Source organism: Aquarana catesbeiana, linkage group LG05 (assembly GCF_042186555.1).
Source record: "Aquarana catesbeiana isolate 2022-GZ linkage group LG05, ASM4218655v1, whole genome shotgun sequence".
NCBI lineage: Eukaryota > Metazoa > Chordata > Amphibia > Anura > Ranidae > Aquarana > Aquarana catesbeiana.
This window is the reverse complement of record NC_133328.1, coordinates 530,426,272-530,449,301: the sequence shown is the minus strand read 5'-3', so window position 1 is coordinate 530,449,301 and position 23,030 is coordinate 530,426,272. Positions and strand designations below refer to the sequence as shown.

At 41.2% G+C, this 23,030-nt stretch overlaps 2 protein-coding genes across 3 annotated transcripts in view; one reads left to right on the top strand and one right to left on the bottom strand.

Annotated features, from left to right (window-relative positions):
- The first annotated feature begins 760 nt into the window (after positions 1-760).
- On the top strand, positions 761-5,644 carry CRH (corticotropin releasing hormone). 2 transcript variants are annotated; one of them, XM_073631745.1, is made up of 2 exons: positions 761-1,144; positions 3,952-5,638. In XM_073631745.1, exon 2 carries the CDS (start codon positions 3,988-3,990, stop codon positions 4,465-4,467), a length of 480 nt encoding a protein of 159 aa, XP_073487846.1. In that variant the 5' UTR covers positions 761-1,144; positions 3,952-3,987; the 3' UTR covers positions 4,468-5,638. The 2 variants fall into 2 exon arrangements, with proteins under 2 accessions (XP_073487846.1, XP_073487847.1); XM_073631746.1 differs by lacking the exon at positions 761-1,144 and adding an exon at positions 1,244-1,303 and having other exon boundaries at positions 3,952-5,644.
- The window catches only part of TRIM55 (tripartite motif containing 55), a 214,016-nt gene continuing 195,929 nt past the window's right edge, over positions 4,944-23,030 (bottom strand). The window contains exon 10 of the mRNA XM_073631744.1: positions 4,944-11,694. Coding sequence (XP_073487845.1) covers positions 11,572-11,694 — 123 coding nt within the window. The 3' untranslated portion in view covers positions 4,944-11,571. The remainder of the gene's footprint in view (positions 11,695-23,030) is intronic.

Here is a 23,030-nt window from a genome sequence, read left to right as displayed (position 1 = left end):
GCAATTTTTATTTACAAAAATTATTACATTTCCATGTTCTGTGCAGTGTGGGAGACCAGATATAGTGAATGCAGGGTCCTGGGTTTAATAACACTTTAATGAAATGTCACTGTGCGACATTTTAATAAAGTTGGCTTAAAAATAAAAGTGAACAGTGCAATGTGCCAGCAGCACTACACCATACCACATGACACCGCATCGCACACCAGCCTCTTCATTGTAACGCAGAAGATGGTGTGAATTACCCCTGAGAGGAGCCAGGTCATACATTCGTAAGTTTGTACACCTTCCAATATCGATGGCCAACCTAGGAAACTTGTCCAAATCATTCTTTTGTTTATACCAGTACAGTATAAAAAATCTAAATGGCTGCTATAGGTTATTGCAGTTTGTTCATTATCAGTGTTTCTGTACATCTTATTTTAGTGATGTGCAGTTATTCCTAACAAATAATCACCTTTTATTTTCTAGCACTTTCACTGAATAGCTGCCTGGTTACATATAGTTGCTCTTTATCCCGTTTTATATGAAACCTTAAATGCAAAAAAAAAAATCACCTGCATAGTAAAACAGTGATGAAATCCAACACTATAGTAACTGTGTTGGTTATTTACTCTCCTTGCAAATGTACTATGAGTACATGGCATGAGCTGGGCTGATGGTAACTGATATAATAGGTACGACTTTGCCCTCACTGGCTGTTGCTTAGCCCACTTGCAAAATTTCATTCAAGTTTTTTTGTCAATGGGAGCCTCGTGAATATCACTCTAGGTGTCACTGACGTCACTAAAGAAGCGATAAATATCTGAGAAGATAATTGGATAAGAGATTCATTGTTGTGTTAGCAAAACTCTGCCCATTGCTCCAAGGAGCTATTATTTATTCAGTAGAAGATCAGCACGCAATAGTTGTCAAGAGAGCGTCAGCTTATTAGGCAAGAGCTGCGTGATTGTAGAAGAGAGTCTACCTATAAAATCCAGCATCAAGGCTTCCCTGTGTGAGAGAGCCCTGCTCCAACTTCCAGTTATGTCATCATAGGAGAGAGGGACACCAACTGCACACAGGGACTTACAGATCACTTACCTTTCATGCTGTGATTCTGTGTCTCTGGCACCATCCAGACAACAGGACCCCCAACCAGCAGGTAAGTGTTAACAATGCATTAAGATTTTAGGTGGAGAGTAGGAAACTTACTGTAAGTCAGATATAAGTAAGTAAGCCTCTTATGTGGGGTTTCCCTTTTCAGGCTTATTTGAAGAGGGAATCCTTTCTCTCCTGAAGGTGACAGCTACAAAAAAAATTGGTAATGCTAAAATGCTCTTATTTTAATATATACCCAATACATATCCTGCCATTAGTATTAGGTGGGAATATATAGTTTATATATATATTAGAAGAGGTGTGTGTGTATGTGTGTTCATTATTGGAAAAGTTATATATATATATATAGATATATATATATCTATATATATATATCTATATATATATATATATAGATATATATATATAGATATATCTATATAGATATATAGATATATATATATAGATATAGATAGATAGATAGATAGATAGATAGATAGATAGATAGATAGATAGATAGATAGATAGATAGATAGATAGATAGATAGATAGATAGATAGATATATGTGTGTTATATAATCACTGCTGTCGTGATGAGTACATTGTGATGTTTGATTGATCAGCACTATCAGTATTAATAATATTATAAGTGGTGTGTGCTACATGTAATCATTATTATAATATAAATCAGCTATAGCCAGTTAAATCATATTCTTCACTGTAGCAAAAGGAATAATGTCGATTGAAATAATGCCCCAGAATCGGTTGAATCGGTTCAGACAACTGATGTGATGCCAGTTTAGGTTCAGTTTGGTAAAGTCGGTGAAGTTCAGAATGTATTAGCGGAGTTCATTTATTGGAATATATGTGATCTTCTGAGGTGGGCTGGGTTCATGCATCAGTGTTAATATTAGATGTATATAAGTATCCGATGTGATCCACAGCTACATCACTGGTACTATTATACATTGTATTGCAGCATTTTATATTAGCATAAGATATTAGCATGCTGTGAATTGAGGTGGGCTGGTATGATAAACGCTTGCGTTAATAGATTCAACAGATATTCACTTATTCATATATTAAAACACACTATTGCCGGTAAATGGCAACCATCTATGCAGTACAGGTGATGGGATAGCTTTTGGTAGTAGGAGATGAGATCAGATCTGTAGATACGGCATGGATGTGATGGTATTTATTATAGCGGGGGACAAGACCGGTACATTAAATCAGTAAGTTAAAATGACAGTAACATGCCAACCGTCCATATAGTACAGGTAACTAGTTATTGGTAGTAGGAGATGAAAACTTAAGTGATGTGATCTGTAGATATGTCATTGATATAAACGTATTTATTATAGCAGGTGACAAGACCAGTTCAATTAATCAGTAAACGACAGTAACATGCCAGCCATCAATGTAGTACCCGTAACTAGGTAGTTATTGGTAGTAGGAGATGAGATCTTATGTGATATGATCTGTAGATAAGGCATCGATGTGATTTTATATATAATAGCAGGTGACAAGACCAGTACGATAAATCAGTAAATGACAGTAACATGCCAACAGTCCATGTAGTACAGGTAACTTTGTAGTTATTGGTATACAGGAGATGGGATCTTATGTGATTTGATCTGTAGATATAGAATGGATGTGATTGTATATATTATAGCAGGCGATAAGACCAGTACATTTAATGAGTAAATGACAGTAACAGGCCAGCCATTCATGCAGTACAGGTAACTAGGTAGTTATTGGGAGTAAGAGATGTGATATTATTTGATATGATCTGAAGATATGGCAAGGATATGACTGTATTTATTATAGCAGGTGACAAGACCAGTACAATAAATCAGTAAATGACAGTAGCGTGCCAGCTGACCATGTAATAGTGATTAGAGAGATAGGTATTGGTAGTGGGAGATGTGATCTGATCTTTACATAAGGCAGGGAGGAAATTTTGTTTATTCTAGTAGGCAACAAGACCAGTACATCACATTATTTACGTATTATTACGTAAATAATAACAGTAATAACAATAACAGTAACATGCCAGCCGTCCATAGTGGTTAGGTCCGTAGGTATTGGTAGTAGGAGATATGATATTATGTGATATGATCTGTAGATAAGGCAGGGAGGAGAATCTATTCATTCTAGCAGGTGACAAATACAACCCTGAGATGGTACTTAGCAGTCTTGCACAGAACAGTTCTAGTACACTAAATTCCTCCAGTGCTATGATCAGCAGAAATATGATATAATATGATATGATCAGCCGATATATGATATGATCAGCAGATATGATATATGATCAGCAGATATATGATATAATATGATATGATATGATCAGCAGATATATGATATAATATATGATATGATCAACAGATATATGATACGATATGATATGATCAGCAGATATATGATATAATATGGTAAGATATGATCAACAGATATATATGATATGATATGATCAGCAGATATATGATATGATATAATATATTATCAGCAGATATATTATCAGCAGATATATTTGATATGATATGGTGTTATATTATATGATATAAGGAAACAGTTACAGTCAATAGGACTACAGGTGTGATCAGCCTCACATACTGTGCAGAGTAGCAGATCATTCCATGTAATGGTAGAGCCAGATGTCAGGATGGAGTGTGACAGATGATGATGTATGATGTGATCGGAGAGTAGACTATGACTTGGTGTGAATGCTGATGGCTCTGTGCCTGTGGTTTAGTTATTTCAGCACCAAGGAGAGCAGACACCAAGCAGTCTCTATGTTCTCCCTTGTCCCCTTGTCCTGTGTTGTCCCCTGCAGTCTCCCTGATTGTCCCCTTGTTCTTCCCCCTCCAGGTCTCCCCGTGTGTTCTATTCTAGATCTCCTCCATCATGAAGTTCCAAGTCTTAGTGTGTACGGGGATCCTCCTGGTGGCTCTCCTCCCCTGCCATGAGTGCAGAGCTTTCAGCAGCAAATCTTCTAATGGGGCTCCCGAATACCATCCCTTTCTACTCCGTATGGGAGAAGAGTACTTCCTCCGCCTGGGGAACCTGCACAAGCCCCCCCTGGGAGGCAGCCGAGTCGGGGACGTCTCGTCCAGTAACTTTGTGCGGGCGGTACAGCAGCTCCAACCTCAGCAGTGGGTCGGCCAGCAGGAGCTCCGGGCTGGCAGCATGGTGGACGGAGCCGACTCCCCTCCATTCAGCGCTCAGGAGGAGCCCACGGAAAGAGGAAAACGTTCGGAGGAGCCCCCGATTTCCCTGGATCTCACTTTCCATCTGCTCCGGGAAGTCTTGGAAATGGCCAGAGCCGAGCAGATAGCCCAGCAAGCCCACAGCAATAGGAAACTGATGGACATCATTGGGAAATAAGAGCCCAGCTGTCATCTACCAAAGAGTTTCCTCCATCTAGCACAAACTATACAGTATGATGTACCATTGTGCTGCCCTGATACCATTTGTTTATTTTTCTATAGCTTCAGACATAGAGGATGCACTCAGCAACCCCTTGGGTGCCTATGGGGCCAGCATCACATTGCCAAGCAATGCCCTGCTGCTGGTCCCTGGGTCAGAGCCTGTATCTGTTATTCAGCATGCACAGGGTGTATTTGACTGCAGTAAAAAAAAAAACAAAAAAAACAAAACATAAAAAAAGGCAACAGATGTAATTTGTAACTTATTTTTCTTTTACACTCTCTGGGAGGGGAGGGTTACTTTTGTAATATATCTAACTATCCATAGGAATACCAGTTTAAGATTAAGCCTGGACCAAGTAGCTCAAAGAAATCCATTGGACCTGATGGGTTTCCTCTGGGAGGTGGAGAAAGGAAAAAAAAACATAGCTGTAATTTATTTTGCATCAAAAGTTTATTGTATACATTTCCATAATAAAAAACATCTTTTCAGAGCTGGCACAACATTGGTGTGTAAACATAACGTTTAATATCTATCTATATTTTTAATAAAATCTGCAAAGCTACATCTGTCCATGTCCATTTGTTTTGGGCAAAAAAGAAATAAATAAAAAGCATGGTCCTGTATTTTCTTGCAAATGAAAAATACAGCAATTAGCTTTCACTGTACACCCACCTACATCCAACAGAAAGGAATGAGATTAAAATTCTGAGGTGGTTGGAACAAAACTATAAAACAAGGCCCCCCTAGAGAGATTGAGAGTGATAACTTACTGTTTGAAAATAATTATTATAATGCATGTTGTTGCAGTGGATTTGCTGCATGGCTGAGTCACAGGATCCTTATTAATTCAACTTTACGCTGCTGTTCTGGATTGTCAGTAAAGACTCCCTTATGCAGAATGTGGTCTCAGATCTACACAGGCTTTCTGATGACAAGGTTCACTTTGATCCACAAGCTACCAGATTCTAAAATACATTATACTTAAGGCCCATACACACGATCGGACTTTTTGACAACAACGGTCCGACGGACCTGTTTTATCGGACAATCCGACCGTGTGTATGCTCCATCGGACAATTATTTTCGTTTTTTCATCGGACAAATGTTCGCTGTGAATGCTCTCAAACTTTCCGGCAACAAATGTCCGAATATCCGATCGTGTGTACACAAGTCCATCGGACTAAAGTCCAAAGTACAAACACGCATGCTCAGAACCAATGCTAAAGATCAGACAGCAATAGCAGAAGTTGCCCAAAGGGTGGCTGTAAAGAGCTGAAAAACCATGTGATTTGGGGAATGTTGGCTGAAAAAGTTCTGCCATGTGTATGCAGAACAAGTTCACGGCCAACGCCCCTTCGGACAAAAATCCCCTCAAAAGTCCGATGGAAATCTGATCGTGTGTACGAGGCTTAAGGCTTACAAATGAAGGTACAGTGCAATAACCCATAGCAATCTCTATCACTGATCTGCTGGTTAGAAATGTGATCAGTTCCTTCATAGGACTGCGCTTTCAGGTTTGGGTTTAGATGTACAGTATATACATTGAATCATGCAAGTAAACTGCATCTATTTAACAAAAGGGCCAAGAATTCATGCTATTTATTTTGAGTGTTTGCACTTTAGTTTATTTTTATTACAGAATATGTATTACTTTATTGACAAAATTAAAAGATGAAGTTTATTTTAGGGAAACATATGCTTAAGCTTAAAGGGGTTGTAAAGTCAAAAGGTTTTTTTATCTTAAGGCATTCTACGCCTTAAGATAAAAAAAAAAGCCTTCTGTGTGCAGCCCCCCCCCCCCTCGCCCCCCCTAATACTGAGTCCATCTCTGTCCAACAATGTCCACGAGTGTCTTGGCCGTCCGAGACTCTTCCTCCTGATTGGCTGAGACACAGCAGTGGTGCCATTTGCTCCTGCTGCTGTCAATCAAAGTCAGTTAGCCAATCAGGAGATAGAGGGGGCGGCACTGGGCCACGGCTCTGTGTCTGAATGGACACAGGGAGCTGTGACTCGGGTACCCCCATAGCAAGCTGCTTGCTGTGGGGGCACTCGACAGGAGGGGGGGCCAGGAGCACAGAAGAGGGACCCGAGAAGAAGAGGATCCATGCTGCTCTGTGCAAATCCACTGCAACAGGGCAGGTAAGTATGACATGTTTGTTATCTTTATAGAAAAAAAATTGAGACTTTGCAATCACTTTAACCGAACAAGCTGAAATTATAAGCTGATTGGCAACCATGCACAGCTGTACCAGATTTTGCACTCTTCAGTTTTAGGAAATCAACCCCAAAGTATTGGGATCATTGCATCAACATGACAGCCAGACATCTAGCCCTTTTCATAGGAAGAGATCAGTATGGACATCATCCTTAATCCTCTGAGAACAGGTATCCTTTGATCAGTGCAATCTTAGAAATCCAGTGGGAATTTATCTTCTTTTTACCAAAACACTATGGAAAATTGGAATCCTATTGATTGCCGTGTGTTGCTGAGGTTCGCAACTGCACATTACATTACCTTATGTAACAAGCCTACATGTGGTGTTGTATGCACTACAGGTCTCGGCATGCCTTAATAAAGGTAATACATAGGTACTTGTGGATGGAGTGCTACCTATGGTGTAAGTCTAAAAGAGGGATGAGCATTTACATTTTCAGTTACCTTCAGTGTTATAGATCCGGAATAGTTAGAATAGTTTCAATGCAGCAAGCTTGGGGTTTGTTCACACTAGTCATGCATTTGACTACATTTCTCAGCACAGGTAAAATGAATGGATATAAAAGCACCCATTGTTATCCAGGGTGCTTTTACACTGTATATTTCATGACTTGTGTAGAAATGTATGACTAAGTAGAATCATCCCTCCTGCACACATAATACCATGGACTATTTGGAGTATCAAAGGATGCCACTGCAAATGGTGGCACAGTAATCAATATATGAAAATAGATGACAGCACTGCGATAATAAATGGTGAAACAGGCCTTAGAATATACAATGTGCAAAAAATCAGCACACAGAAGATACCTGAGAAGGGTTAAAGTGTATCTGCAGCTTGACAAAGGGACACTTTGTGGCTCTTAACCAGAGTGAATTTGTTTTACACTTTATTATTGGTGTGCTGGTATTATCTTTATATTGCAACACACAGCATGTGTTAATGCATGCATGGTAAAAACCCATCTTGTGTGAACTAGCCCTGTACTTGGCCATGCATTGGAAGACTTCTCATCTGTTATAAGGCATGATGTGATAACCTCCTTTCTGAACCAAAACTTGATTTAACTTTCCCAACATTCACTTTTGTGCATATGCAGGGAAACAATAGTTGATTTTTTCTGTAATGAAAAGTAAGTGATTAGCTTTTCATCATCACCAGTAGATTTATCCTATCCAATATTGAGACTCTAGATGATTAACAGTTGCACTATGATGAATTTTAGGCTGCTGCTGCTCACCAAACTTTTGCTCCCCACTTGTGGTTACATTGGGGGAGAATTACTAAAACTGTTTTCCCACAGAATCTGCTGCAGCTGTGCATAGTAACCAATCAGCTTCTAGGTTTTATTGCCAAAGCCTAAGGCCGCTTTGACATGAGCGGACCAATCGGGTCTGCCTGTCAGTTTTTAAGGCAAACCCGATCGGACCCTCCATTGTTCCCAATGGAGCAGCGGATGTCAACGACCATGTGTCCGTTGACACCCGCTGACATCTGATCTGATCCTGTCTGCTAAAAACAGACTGATAGGAATCCATTCCCCATCCATCTGGTGGATGGAAACAGACAGGCGATCCATTTCCATATGACCACACCATAGAGAACAGCGGGCTCTGTCCGTGTCCCCTCTACATAAGCGGAGCAGACACGGACCTGACATCCACACACTCAGTGGGGATCAGTGGAGATATTCCCCGCTGAGCAGGACGATCCACTGCCGGAGGCCACCCCGTGTGAAAGGAGCCTTATTGAACAAGCTGAAGTTAGAAGCTGATTGGTTACTATGCACTGCTGCACCAGATTCGTTGTGCACCAGTTTTAGTAAATCCCCCCCAGTGTTCCTGCCTGTTGATAGCCATCTTAACTGTCAAGTTGTTTAAATGTTCTTGACAATCTTTGCAATTGATAAGACAAATATAACATCCCTTCTCCATTTATTCCCCATACTACCCACTTAAAATTATTCTTGGGCTGGTTGAATTGCTAGCCAGAATCAGATAAAGAATGACCAAATTTAAAAACCTTACAGATCCCAGAATAACCTGCTAACTAGTAAATGATGGGACAGGTTCATTCCAAACCTTTTCCTTTTTACATCTGTAAGTTGTCAAGGCATGTTTTCTGGATCCACACTATGTAAAGAATAAAGAAGTTAGTGATTGGAGGGGAGGAGAACTGTCATTCCATGGATGGATTTTAGATCTAAAACTGTCAGTTCTTATTCTATGGCTTTAAGGAACACTATCACCACAGAAACATCCTCTTAACAGTTCCAAAAACATGATTGTACCTGTCCTGTGAACATATGTTTAGTAGTAGTAGAAAGTTATTGCATTGCTCTGATCAGTTTAAACAGCTGAAAATGTCAAACTTGGTCAATAGACTTAGCTATGTTAAGAGGGTGTACTGAGGGTTAAGACCCTCTAGACTTATCCTTATTTCAAATAGATTGGTTAGAGAAAATTTGTTATCATGCCAAGTAACTGTCTGAAAAGCCTCTGATGGAAGCAGCTATCCTCTGATTCCCAGGCAAATGCCAGTTCCATAGCCATCACATAATGTTCAGAGAATCTGAGCAGGTGTCTCATTGCCTTGAGCTACCATCCAGCTTGGGATTTGGGGCTATCCTCACTTTAGGCTTGTTTTGCGCACCTTTAACACACCTAAAGCTCTCAGAGTACTCTCTACCCTTAAATGCAACTGTATAGTTTTCAACTGGGTATTTTTATGTGGTACACTTTTTTTGAATTTGTTGATGCGTCTTTGATATGGTTTCCATCAATTACATCTTCATGTAAAATGCTTATAAAACATACTAAAGTTGCATTTTACATGTCTTCTAAGGCATAGAACTGCATACAGAATGTGAATGCCCATAGAAAAAACACATGTAAAATGGTATTAAAATGCACTTAAGGCTAAACTCTAGTTCCACCCTTTATCCTTGAAGCGCCTTTGTATGTTTCTTTTCTCACTACATCCTTATATAAGCCCTTTTCCCTGCATTTCACAGGCTGATCTAAAGATGTCACTGGTCCTTTTTCTTCTTCCTTGGTGGCAGTCCTTTCTCCTGGACTCATATAATGGTGTGTAAGTGCCACTCAGTCCACGAATACTGTGAGCCCAAGTTGTATGGTATTCCACCAGGGGGTACGCCTATGACAACCTAGTCTTATAGGAATGTATTGATTGACACTGGCTGTCATTCAACCAGGAAGACTGTGGACCACTGGTGGGGGAAAAGAAGTTCTGCCAAAGATAGCTCTGCAATGAAGGTTAGTAGTGCAGCAAAAACAGTTTTTATATTTAAAAATGCGAGGCACAGCACATTATAAACAAACAAAAAAATAGAGAGTAGAGTTTTGCTTTAAAAATGCATGTTAAAAAATACATGTGTTTTTTTTTTAACACAGAGTTGTGAGGAGGCCTTTAAAAACAGCAACTACCATCAGAGGCCTCTAACAAGCTTTCAGCTTATAGCTCAACCCCTGGGAAAAGTAAAAGTCCTGCCTTGCAGTGGATCTGCACCCACACTGCAAGTGTTAAATGCTTGTTTAGTCCAGAGCAGTGGCAGCTGGTGATATTTTTTTTTTTTGGGGGGGGGGGGTGGAAAAAATCCACCTGCCACCCCCCCAGCTCCGGTCGGTTGGATCAGCTGCACAGGTCAGGCAGATGGATCACCACCCCCCCCCCTCCGTTGATTGGTCGGTCACCAGTCCCACACTTACCCCATCTAGGTCGTGGGCAGCACTTCCTCTGGGTGGCGGGCGGCGTCTCCTCCTTGGCCTCTCGTGCATCTCCTCCTTTTCTACATCTTCTCCTCCAATACGAGCACTTCTCTTCTCAGCCGATCGGTTCTCAGGACCCGCTTCCTGATTCTCCTGATTGGCCGGGAGGAGAATCAGGAAGGCTATAGCGAATATTAATTCCCTAATGTCACACAACTGGGTGGACTCAGGGTGCAGTGCTCTGAGCCCCGAGCCCACCCTTCTTTGAAGCCAATTAGAGCCTCAGGCTATAATCATGTGCTTATAAAAAAAAAGACTCATTGGAATCCATGCATCCAGCGCCCTGCATGTAGATTAGGGGTCGGGTGCATTAGTCCTTTATGGGCGGGCTGCCACTGGTCCAGAGGACGGTAATGACACTTTTAATTGCCTAGTTCTCTGCTTCCCTAAAAAGAGGCAATGGACTGTCCTCAGGGTCCCCATGTCCAATGCAGAGCTATAGTTCCTGAATCATTCTTGATGACATCAGGGGGCACTGACCTCCAGAGTGCAGGGGAGCAGCCTGCAGGAGCAGAGGTTCAAGTACATTATAAAAACTGCTTTATCTCATCCCCCAGACACAAACAAGCAGTTAGCCCTTGCAGCACTGGCATGGCCCCATTGGAAGGATAGGCTTTTACTTTTCAAGGAGCTCAGCTTTATTGACTGGACTTTATTTTAAAGTAAACCTATAAAGACATAAATATAGGGGCTTCAATGACTGGCTTGCTTTTTAAAGGTGCAGAAACCAAGGCTGTCATCCTGATCCTAGTTTCACTATGCTGCTGGTAAAGTCTGCACAAGATCGAAGCCCTGGAAACTGTACCTGGCAGGTTTACTATGATGCCTTGCCTTGGTTTACATTGTAAGCATTGTCATTATTATCAATCACACATTACAATATTTCCCATCACTAAAAGGGTGACAAATAAAGTGTACAACAGCAGAGATATATATAAAAGAATAAACAATGGCATTATTAAGAGCTGCAGTACTATAGTAGCACTGTTCACAGTGGGTGTAGGGGAGCTGTATACTGACACAGTGGACAAGAGCAGTTTCTCATAAAAGGAATATTATTTTGGTAATGAATTGAGCCAGGAGAAGGAGAAGACGTGACGTGAAGAGTCTGTGTTTTCAGACTGATTCGTTTCTGGAGTCCCCTGTGCATCTCCCAGGGCTGCTGCCTCAGATCCAGTCTGTAAGAAAATCAGCTTTGTGTGAGATACAAGACATTCACAGATTGGATGGAAACTGTAGGAGAGATGTACACAAATATATTCACCTACTGCGTGTACCATAACTAAACAGAGCCGTGAAGGATATCAGTCATGAGACAAATATGTGACCGCTGTCTCTGATCTCAATAATCACTGATTAGGTGCAAGCATGCAGCAAGTGAAGAAAGAGAAAAATAAAAACTTCCTAAAAATGACATCCAGCATTGTCAAATGAGGAGGTTGGCAATGGTAGACTACATATTAGGACTGATTTATTAGAGTAATAGAGCATGTTTACTTTGCAACATAAATGTTCACGTAGCTTAGTGAATAACATGAAGCTCATCTGCCCCACCACTGTAACCCTCTGCCTGCACATCTGCCCCACCACTCTAACCCCTTGCCTGAACATCTGCCCCACCACTGTAACCCCCTGCCTGCACATCTGCCCCACCACTGTATTACCCTGCTCATCTGCCCCCCCACTGTAACCCCCTGCTCATTTTCCCCTCCAATACACCTCCTTTCACATCTGCCCCACTGCACTACCCCCCCAGATTTTCTGCCCCAACACTGAACCCCCTTCTCATCTGCTCCACCACTGTAACCCCCTATACATCTGCCCCACCACTGTACTACCCTGCTCATCTGCCCCACCAATTTACCCCCTTTCTCATCTGCCCCACCACTGTAAACCCTTGCACATCTGCCCCACCACTGTACTACCATGCACATCTGCCCCACCACTGTAACCCCCTGTACATCCGTCCCACCGCTGTACCACACTGCTCTTCTGTCACACCACTGTAACCCCCTGCTCATTTGCCCCACCAATGTTCCCCCTTTCTCATCTGCCCCACCACTGTACCTCCATGCACATCTCCTCCACCACTGAACCATCTTCTCATCTGTCCTAACATGAACTTATCTGCTCATCTGCCTCCCCCTCCACCTGTTTCCCCTTCTCTTCTGCCCCACCACTGTAACCCCCTGCTCATGTGTTCCACCGATGTACCTCCTTTCTCCTCTGCACCCCGCTGCTCCTCTGCCCCACTGTTGTAACCCCCTGCTTATCTGTCCCACCAATGTACCTCCTTTCTCCTCTGCACTGCTCTGCACATCTGCCCCACCACTGTACCTCCCTGCACACCTGCTCCACCGCCATATCCCCATGCTCTTCTCTCTCACTACTGAATCACTTTCTCATCTGTCCTAGGACTGAATGTTTCCCATCTTATACAATGTGTGGGGGCGCAGAGCCCTCTCCCCCTCAGTGCAGGTGCAGCGTGGGGAATTCTGAAACTGGAATGCATTATTGTCTCACTGACACTTCCCTGCACTGCTCTGCTGATGGGGAGGGAGTCGAGTGCCAGCAAAAGAGGCTTTGCATGCCGCGGGTTGCCTACCCTTGATCTAATCTTGTACAAGCAGAAATCCTGTTTTTAATTTTCCTTTCACATGACTGGATATTCATGGGGGCTTGAAAACAGTAGAACATATTTATATTAGAAAGTTAAATGTTTCCTTAGCTTGGTGAATGACGTGAAGCTAAGGGGAAATTAAAGCTTAGAAAGAATACCCAAGCAGCAAGGTTTGGATCTTTGTCAGCACAATTTCACCTCATTTACAAAGCTTTGCAAAGTAAAAAATGTCTTTGCTAGTTTAATGGCCTATATTTCATTAACATATCAAGCCATAGTGAACACAGCTTCACAGTACTGTATTTACTAAGCTAATAGAATATTATATCACTTTGCTAAGTAAACAGCCTCTACTTCTTTGGTAAAATCCCGAGTGTGGCTCCGGGTGGATTTTCAGTACCAAAACGGTAACCCTGAGCCACACTCGGGATCGCATCGCAGGATCCAGGTACAGTTACTTACCTTGTCCCCAGGATCCTGCGATGTCTCCCCGCTGTGTGTGCGAGCCGTGTCTCCGCTCGATGTATCACAGTGCCGGGCTCCATTCCCTGCGAGCGTTGCGACACAGGGGGATGGAGAACGGCGCCAAATTCAAAAAGTGAAACACACACAATACATACAGTACACTGTAATCTTACAGATTACATTACTGTATCAAATTATTTCACCTCTCTTTTGTCCCTAGTGGTTTGTCCAGTGCCCTGCATGCAGTTTTATATTATAAATATAAAAGAAAAACAAGAAAAATAAATTACATTTAAAAAGTGCATTGTGCTTTAATTACCATACTCCTCAGTCTTGGTTCCAAACAAATCTTCCTAAACTATCCTCCAGTAGAATGGATCAAAGTCACAGTTTCCTCTATGAGCCAAGCTAATTTCCTGCTCTGGGGACCAGACATTTCTCCCGCTCATTTTCTTCTTGGGCACTGGTCCCCTCATCGTCTCTTTGAGTTCTCCTGCCTCTAGAGCCTATGAGAGTGGACACAACCACTGATACTACTCCAATAGGAGATGTCCACATCATCCAGGCAATGATGTGGACATCCAAAGAAGGAAGGACCCTAATAAGTAAAGGGAAGATGATAGAAGGATCACCATGTGACCATGGCTTTGGGTAAGTAAAATGGGCATTTGGATGTTGGGCTTTAAAACAACAGCTTTCCCGGTCAGATTTCTGTTTTACCAAACAGTTTTTTATGCACTATAAACAGCTGAACCTCACAGATACTCATTGGTGTATATCAGTCAACAAAGGATTATCCACTTTCCAGATGAAAAATACATTTTCCATTGAATTCCCAAAAAAAGAAGATATCCCAGCCCTTTAAACAACAGCAGAAACTGATTGTATTTCTTAGTAGACAGTCTATCCAGATATAATAGTGTTTGCATGGACAGCGGATGTCTGTGTGTCTAAACTGACATGCTGCAATACTAGATTTTTCCTTTGGAAGAATCTATAACTTCACTGGTCATAAAGGCTCTGGGTCATAATTACTGTATAATCATATTTGAAATGGATGTTTTAGGGAGGCACTTATATTTATAAAGTACAGTTGGCAGTCAGATTTGCTTGCCCATTCTGGTTCAGATAAAATTTACTAACTCGTTCCTCAAAACACTACTTACTCTGCTAGCTACGCAATTAAAAATATTCACTGTACATTAGCTAGATGCGTTCATTTGTGCATGCATCAGGCTGAATTAAGAAGGTTTACAATTAAAGTGCAATGTTTCTCCATGGAAGCTCACTGTCCCCTGAAACCCCCTCCCCATACTACCATTCTGACACACCAGGCATGTGAGCGGTTTGTTATTGGCATGGCAAGGGGGAAGTGACTGTGCAACTTACTTCCATAAAGTCAGGCCACATGCCCTTCAACAATGGCATTGGCAATGATCCCCTCCCAAAGTACCAGTACTTGGGGCAGATGGGCACCCTGTTCTTTAGCGCCCAAAGCTGCCCAGGAAGGGTTGCCATCATGAGGGGAAAGGGGGGGTAATGGGGGGTGTGTGTGTGTGAAAGCTACCCGTCACATATATATATATATTAGGGGTCCTGTCATTTTAGAAGAATGTGTAATGATCCATCCAATTACCAGACCTCACACCTTGGTGACCACACATACATGCAAGTCAACAGATATAATAACAATTACAGATAACAGAATATACAGTACATTACTTTGTATATGGCCACATGGCACAGCTGTGTTAGTTCACTCTTTATTAGTAAGAGCTGCATGTTAATGTACAGAAACAAATATTGATGACTGAAATATGAAACAGAAATTGTAACATTGTTAATAAAGCATGACTATTTGATCAATCAAAGAAACAATATAAATACCAAGGCGTGAATAAACAGTAACCAATGTACAAGTAATACAAAATTCCAAAAGTTTCTAATGAGCCAGTATTGGCAAACACCCAAACATTTGTTTTTTCCTCTGTACATAAGTTGGATGTTCGATAGTAACACAGAGTTCAGTTAATGAAGAGTGATAATAACATATTCAGTAGATCAAAACCACCTTTACCCCCCCAAAGCCAGTTTATTTTTTATTAGTCTGCAGAGTGATAGAGCTGATTAAGACAGTTATAGCTGTCTGAGTGTGGTCACAGAATGCCTGCATTTGGGCATCCAAATCTTCTGGTGCTTCTCCTAACACAAATGGTGGCATCATATGACGTTTAGGCTCCAGAAAGGGTAAATATAAAATATAGTCCCTAGATTTGTAAGAGATCAGGGCACCACATCTAAATAGTTTGAAGTAAAATAACTAGACTAAACAACAGGATTTTTAAGATGAGTAATGAACTTATAATACCCAAAAATTTAATTTTTTTTCATTATAATTGCATTAAAAAAAACAACAATCAATTAAATCCGAAAAAACTTTCTCCTCAACAGGTACAATAATGATATAACAAATGTGTATATTCCCATTTATTTTCTTTGACCATCCAGTAGATAGTTTATGCATCCTCACAAAGTATGGGAACTAGACATCTTAGTTGATATAATAATAAAATCTTTAGATAACAATTACCACAACTTAAGGGAATTCCTTTGGGACTCCCAGATCTCCAGAACTAGTGTCCCCATTGGAATACTTCCCCGTTCATACTTTTCTGGGGATAACCCAAAATTTGAGATTTTCTTTTAATTTCACTTTAAATGGTAATAGTAATCAGGAGAGGGTGAATCTCCCTAACAGGAGCACGGGCAACAATAAAAACTGACAGGCATTCGAATCCCTCACCACTCTATTCAAAATAAACAAAAAAAAATAAATTGCCTTTAGTTATACTGTAAACTCCAGCTTATCAGCAGAAAAATAGCACGACTTAATCTTTTAAACAATATACAATATCAGACAGGTACACACACAGATGTGTACTACATTAAGTCTGTGAGTAAATGGAAATTGTAGCATCATGCGATGTTTAGGCTATAGAGAGGGATGGAGATGTCCTCTGCTAACTCCTCCAACTCCAGTTTATTAGTGGGAAAACATGGCTTAAACTTTTAAGCTTTCTCTAACCTTATCAGGCAGGTTCATATACTGTAGGTGCTTACTATATAAAGTCTGTGCTCAAATGGAAATAAACAGTACCCCATTATCATTCATTTGGCCTTTTTTTTGGTATTCGGTATTTAGTTCAAGCTCATCAGTTAAAAAGGAGATAACGCTGTGATAGGGGTTTTCCAGTTTCTACAAAGGTGGACCATAGACTTTTGACCTTCGCTGTAACAAGACACAGGCATCTACACTCATAATGTGCCATGCAGCTCATATGCCATTTCTAAGACCAGGAATCTGTTACATTAATGTAAATATGCAAGGTTGCGCCTTCTGAAATGCTAAGCTTAATAAACATTTTAGTCTCTAGTTCCATTACCTGAGTTGTTGCACAGTTTTACAGTTCATATCTTCCCAAGCTGTATATACTGATTCATCTAGATGCCTGGAGGCTTCTACTTGGGTTGGGGCTGACCTCTGAAACAGTCCAAGGCACTTACATTCAACTAAATTCATATACCATTGTTGCTGTCAATATTCCTGTCCTTATTTACCCTGTGATGTTTCCTGCACTGTATATTTTGTTAACGCCAATAGCAGATGCTGTAAAACATATTTCTGGTAATATTGTTTTCTGTTAACAGAGGCAGTGAAGTCTTTCTTTGTAAGTTCAGTAAATACATGTACTGTACATGAAGATGACTGAGTCAAGCAGTTTACAATATATTGTGGATTAATGAACCCCTTGGTATTTTTTTAAATCAGGTGATAATGGCATTTCTTCTGTTACAGCCACCTTCAACAATACACTCTTTTGGTGGTATCCTGAGAAGTGTCTACTGATAATATCCCATCTTTAACAAACATGCTACTAAGGCAAACATGGCAGGATTTGATGCTCAAATTTACTGAGCATTTATATTAAATCATAATTTTAAATAAAGTACTGGTTCTTAAAAACCAACAAGGTACTCAAGGAAAAGGCCCCATATTGTATTGTTGGAGGAATCCAGTATACTCTGATAAAACACATGCAAGCACCGATAGAACATGCAGTGTCCTAGCAGAAGTGCTAACCACTAAGCAGCTGTGCTGCCTAGGATTACGATAGCAAGGACTAAAAAAGCAACATCTTTTGTTACAAAAAAACTTTGTTTTTGGCCCAAAAACATTGTTTTTTTTTTTTTTTTTTTTACAATAAGTTTGATAGTACGTTGTAAACTTCTGAGATTAAAAAAACGTGTAGTTTGCCAAACAGGCTTTTTTTTCCCAAAAAAGTAGTGGTTCTAGTATTTTGCCACCTGCCTACCTGCCACAGGGTCATACCCACTCCCCACAAAACACATAAAATAACAGCCTGGGTCTTTATATAGAGAAACTTCCCAAGCACACCATGTTTGCTAATCCACCTGTTTCTTGGGTCAGAAGGAATTCAAAGGATTATGAGGATTCATGTATCCCTTGTTTCAAACCAGTGATGCTGGATAGATGATTAATTACAGAGGAATAGAATCATTATTCCACAACTTCACCCACTTTTTTGTCTCACAGTCCTGCTGTATGGGGAGGCTTGTTGCTGAAGGTGGTGCCTGAGTCTGGGGTCTGAAAAGCTCACACTGCCTTGCTTGAAGGTTTATAGAGGAGGAATGAAGCACCAAGGGAAGAAGTTTTGCTGATGAAGAGTGCCCTGGAAAGCTGGGAACAAGCTGCTGCAGTGGAAATCGCAGGAAGTCTGGTTGTCTAATTGTAAAGGTAATTGTACTGCCTAAGGCTGCTCAATAGTCAGAAGAGTACAGATTGCTGGTCTAGGCTTAAAGTGGTTGTAAATCTCAGACATGAAATATGAACAAAGCATATCCCTCAATAGTGTTTACTTGTTTCAGTCTAGAGCACTAAGTGTAATTTCTGTCTGCTGCTTCGTTCTTCTGCTATCAGCATGAATCACTTCTAACAAGCTTTCCCGACACCAAGAGAAAAAAGGTCATGGGAGGGAGCTCCAGCAGAGTGACAGCCTCAGCTCTGTTTCTGTGTGTGAAGGGGGGGGTCCCTTCCCTCCAATCAACTCTCAGCTCTCCTCACTGAGCTCTGCAGAATGTAACTTTAGCTGTGTTCCCTTTTTTCTGACAGCTCAGACAAGTTTTATAAATTCTGCACTTTGAATGGATATAGAGAAGATAAACAGGTACAACTTATGCAGGAGGATTTGCTTCACCTCTATGTATCATCTGAGGCCAGTCACTTCACTAGGTATATTTAAGGGTTTATAACCACTTTAAAGGGTCTTTCTGTATTGATTGTTGAGAGCCGATACTCCTGGAGTTGCATTTTAGCCGCTTTTTGGGTATTCTGTGCCCTATCCCTCTCTCCGTGAGTTTATGGTCCTATGATAAACCTTTTAACGTGACTGGCACCCAATTTTTTTCATCCTCACAAGGAGTCAGGAATTCCACCCTGAGGTTTGAAATGCTAGTCCACTAAGCTGCTTGCAGGTCCTTACCTGCCTCCCAGGGGTACACATCTTAATGTAGTGATTTAACATGGGGTTAGAGCTCTGACAAAATAAGTGGACCTTGCCTTTTAGTGCCTAGTCTGTTCTAAAGTGGGCCTTCACCTTCACTTTCTAGATCCTTTAGTCTTATTTTGAACCTTCTCCCTCAATAAAAAAATATAGAATTACATTTTTGTGGTAATGTTCCAACCACTTGCGCGAAAGTGTGAAAAATGAATTGTCTGGGACTGCCCACTGCCTACATACTTCTGGATTATGAATGTCACATATCCCAGAAATTTTCAGGTAATTCTGAGAAGACTGCACATGCCTGCTGCCAATACCACATGTGTGCAGTCAGTACTCAAACAAAATGGTTTCTGAGTAGTGTTAATACTGAGCATGTGCAGCATATTCCTGCACGTCATCAGGGAAGAGGGGGCGGGCATAAGTGAGTCCAGGGAGAAAGTTTCCTCTGCCCTTACTGCAAACGGCCAAGGTGATTAGAACAGTGAAAGGATAAAAACAAAGGTATTGCAGAAACAAAATCCTGCACTTTCACAGTCATTTTAAGGGTGCCTTTATTTTATTTTGGAAAATGTAGGTGTAGTTCGGGTACAGCAAATAACTTACTTAAAAAAGATGCACCCCAGTAAGTTCATTATTCTGTTGTAACATATCCAGATTCAGAATAGCAACAAAACATATTTAATTGAATTAGTAAGAAGGCAATGATGTGCTTCATAATATTTTAGTGGAGGGCATTTTATGCTCACTTTAACGGTACTAATTTGTCCTCTATGGATGAGTTTTCAAAGCCGGGATCCTGGCACTCTTAAGCCTCGTACACACGATCGGATTTTCGGCAGACAAACCGTCAGACTTTTGTCTGAAGGGTGTGTGCCTGGATTTTGTCTTGCATACTAACGGCACACGATTGGCGGCCAACAAACACGAACGTAGTGACGTACTACGTGGCATTTCAGCTCTTGAGCGCCACCCTTTCGGCACCTTCTTCTAATGTTGTGTTTGGTAAGCATTGATTCCGAGCATGCGTGTTTGTACTTTGGACTTATGTGTGACGGACATGTGTACATACGATAGGAAAATCTGACAACGGACCATTGTCCGGCGAAAATTTACTAGCCTGCCATCCAACATTTGTTGGCGGAAAGTTGGCCAACAATTGTCTGATGGAACGTACTAATGGTCGGATTTTAGGCAAACAGTCTGTCATCACACAATTCCCGGCTGAAAATCTGATCGTGTGTACGAGGCTTTAGCCTGGCCATAGCCGATTTGAATCTTGGCCAGTTAGTCAGATTCATCAGGAGATTTGAACCATGTACTGTATAGGCAGGCTGAATGTACTAAGCTGATCGATCGATCAACTTGAGTACAACTAGCCTGCTGGATTTTGGATTACTAGCCTGGTATAGCCACTAGCAATAATCACTGTGTTCTCCTGGCGGGGACGGCTTACACTGACCCAGCGGGAGGGATTCCCCTGTCAACCTGTGGTTGCAGGAAGAAATTTGCTCCGTGTATGGCCTGCTTTAGTTTTTAGTGTGGGGTTTCTGTCCTTAACACAGCATTGGAAACTACTGCTTTGATCTGTATCTAATCTGAATGGTTATACTGTCTCCTATCAGAATAAACTGCACTTTCTCCACATATTCTTAATTATATGGCCTCCCATTGACCCCTGGCAAATGTCAAACAACGCTGATTTAAATGTTTCTGTAATAATATAATCAACAAATGGTATTGTTGTTAAAATGCCTCCCCAACCAATATTCTCATAACGAATGTTATTGTCAAGTTATTTTTTTTTTTTGCTGTGTGAGTGATGTCCATTGCCAGTGCTTGATACTGGCCTTCGGGAAATACTCTGCTTATCAAGTTAGTGTGTAATTGGCTTTCCAAGACATAAATGAAAACTCTATGTCCCTATGTCAACCCTCACTGTTTGTGGAAGCTAAAGAGCAGTAGGAGAATAGATAGATTTAACTTACATGGGACTGGTTATATCATTAGACATTTTCTTTCCAGGCTTTACCTTTGATAACTATTTTAAAGAGACCATAAAGTTAAAATACAGTACCAGAATGTTGCCAAGTAAAACATATGCAGATAATTTCTATTCCATACCATGTTAAAATTAAAGGCCATTGTATGCACTGTGCACATTTTTTTGTATCAACATACAGTTGATGGTAAGTCTCTGGAAATGTATGTTTCGAAGCTTTACTATGGCTTGCAGTGATAGTTTTTCTGAAAATCAAGTGAACATGTTATCGTTTTCTTCATTGGTCTTTTTCACAGAATTCTCTTTATAAAGCTAAAAATGTTGAAGCAGAGTGGATTTTTCTATCACGTTTTTATTGGTGTAGCTAAGTACTAGCTACATTAAAACAGAACAGTTGATCAGAGGGGCCCATTCATGCTGACATTGAGCCAGACTCCAACACCGTGTCTTGGTTTGTGATTCTCTGAATCTCTACCAGTGTGTTTTATGCCTGCTGTACAAGCCCGATGCTGCCTCCATTGCAGGAGTAATTATGCTAATGGGATCATAAATTACCTTTCCATAAGAATAAAGCCCACCTGGGATGCTACTGCAGTAATGACTTTACAGAGGGCCATAGATAGGTAAGTGTAACATTGGGGAAAGGAGGGAGGGGTTGCAAGTAGGAGGGGAGTATGGGCCATTTAAAGAATAAATATACTTAATGCGCCCATATCCTCTAATTAGTAGGGGTGTCCCGTATCTTCACTGAAATCACATTGTCCCTGTCAGAGAATACCAACCAGCCGTTTGGCTAATATAAATGTGCATGCACGAAGATGTTGTGTAATAGAAATGCGCATGCGTGCATAAATGTTCACAGAGCAGCTACATGCATGCAGGAATTTGTGACAATGTGTGCATGTGAACGGGCGCGTGCACGATGTATGTTGGCACCAGGCGAACTATTTAAGGATGCTTCTGCCTGTGCTCTAATGCTGTCTGGTCTTCAGCTGTTCCCTGTGTCCTGTGTACCTCCAGTGTGTTCCCTTGGTTGCTGACCCGGCTTACTCCTGACCTGATCTCAGATCCTGCTTCTGTCTTGTTGCTAGTTCCTGACCCGGCTCGTTCCTGACTTTGGCTCTGCTCCAGATTTGGTACCTCGCTGCTTGCCTGTTGATGATCCTATATAATCTTGTGACCATGCCTCTGTCTCTGATCATGGCTAGGGATGAGCTTCACGTTTGAATCGAACCCATGTTCGACTCGAACATCGTCTGTTCGATCGTTTGCTGAATTGCGAATGATATGGGCCGTTTGCGCCAAATTCGTGTGGCGCGTCATGGCCCATAATTCACTGCGGCATCGCAGTGCATTGCTGGCTGATGATTGGCCAAGCATGCACTATGACCTGCATGCTTGGCCAATCACAGCGCCGTCAGTAGAGAGAGCTGTAATTGGCCAAAGCCAGGGTGGCTTTGGCCAATTATGGCTCAGGGGGTTTAGAACACGCCCCACACTATATAAGGCCGCCTGCACGGCGGCCCTGTGTAGTGTGTTCCGGCGTGCTTAGAGCGAGAGGGAGACAGTGTCATTTCATTGAGTTAGATAGATTAGGCAGGACAGTCAGTGAGTTAGCTGCACTTACAGTGTATTGTGTATATATATGCATCCCAGGTGTTGTATATATATATATATATATATATATATATATATATATATATATATATACACACTGTACACACTGTATTCAGTTTAGCTAGATCCGTTCCTGTTATCTTCCTACTGACAGGCAGGCTTGTCTTATTACAGTATTTACAGCTACCTGAAGAAAATTGCTGGTGTTCTTTTGATCCTATTAGTACCACA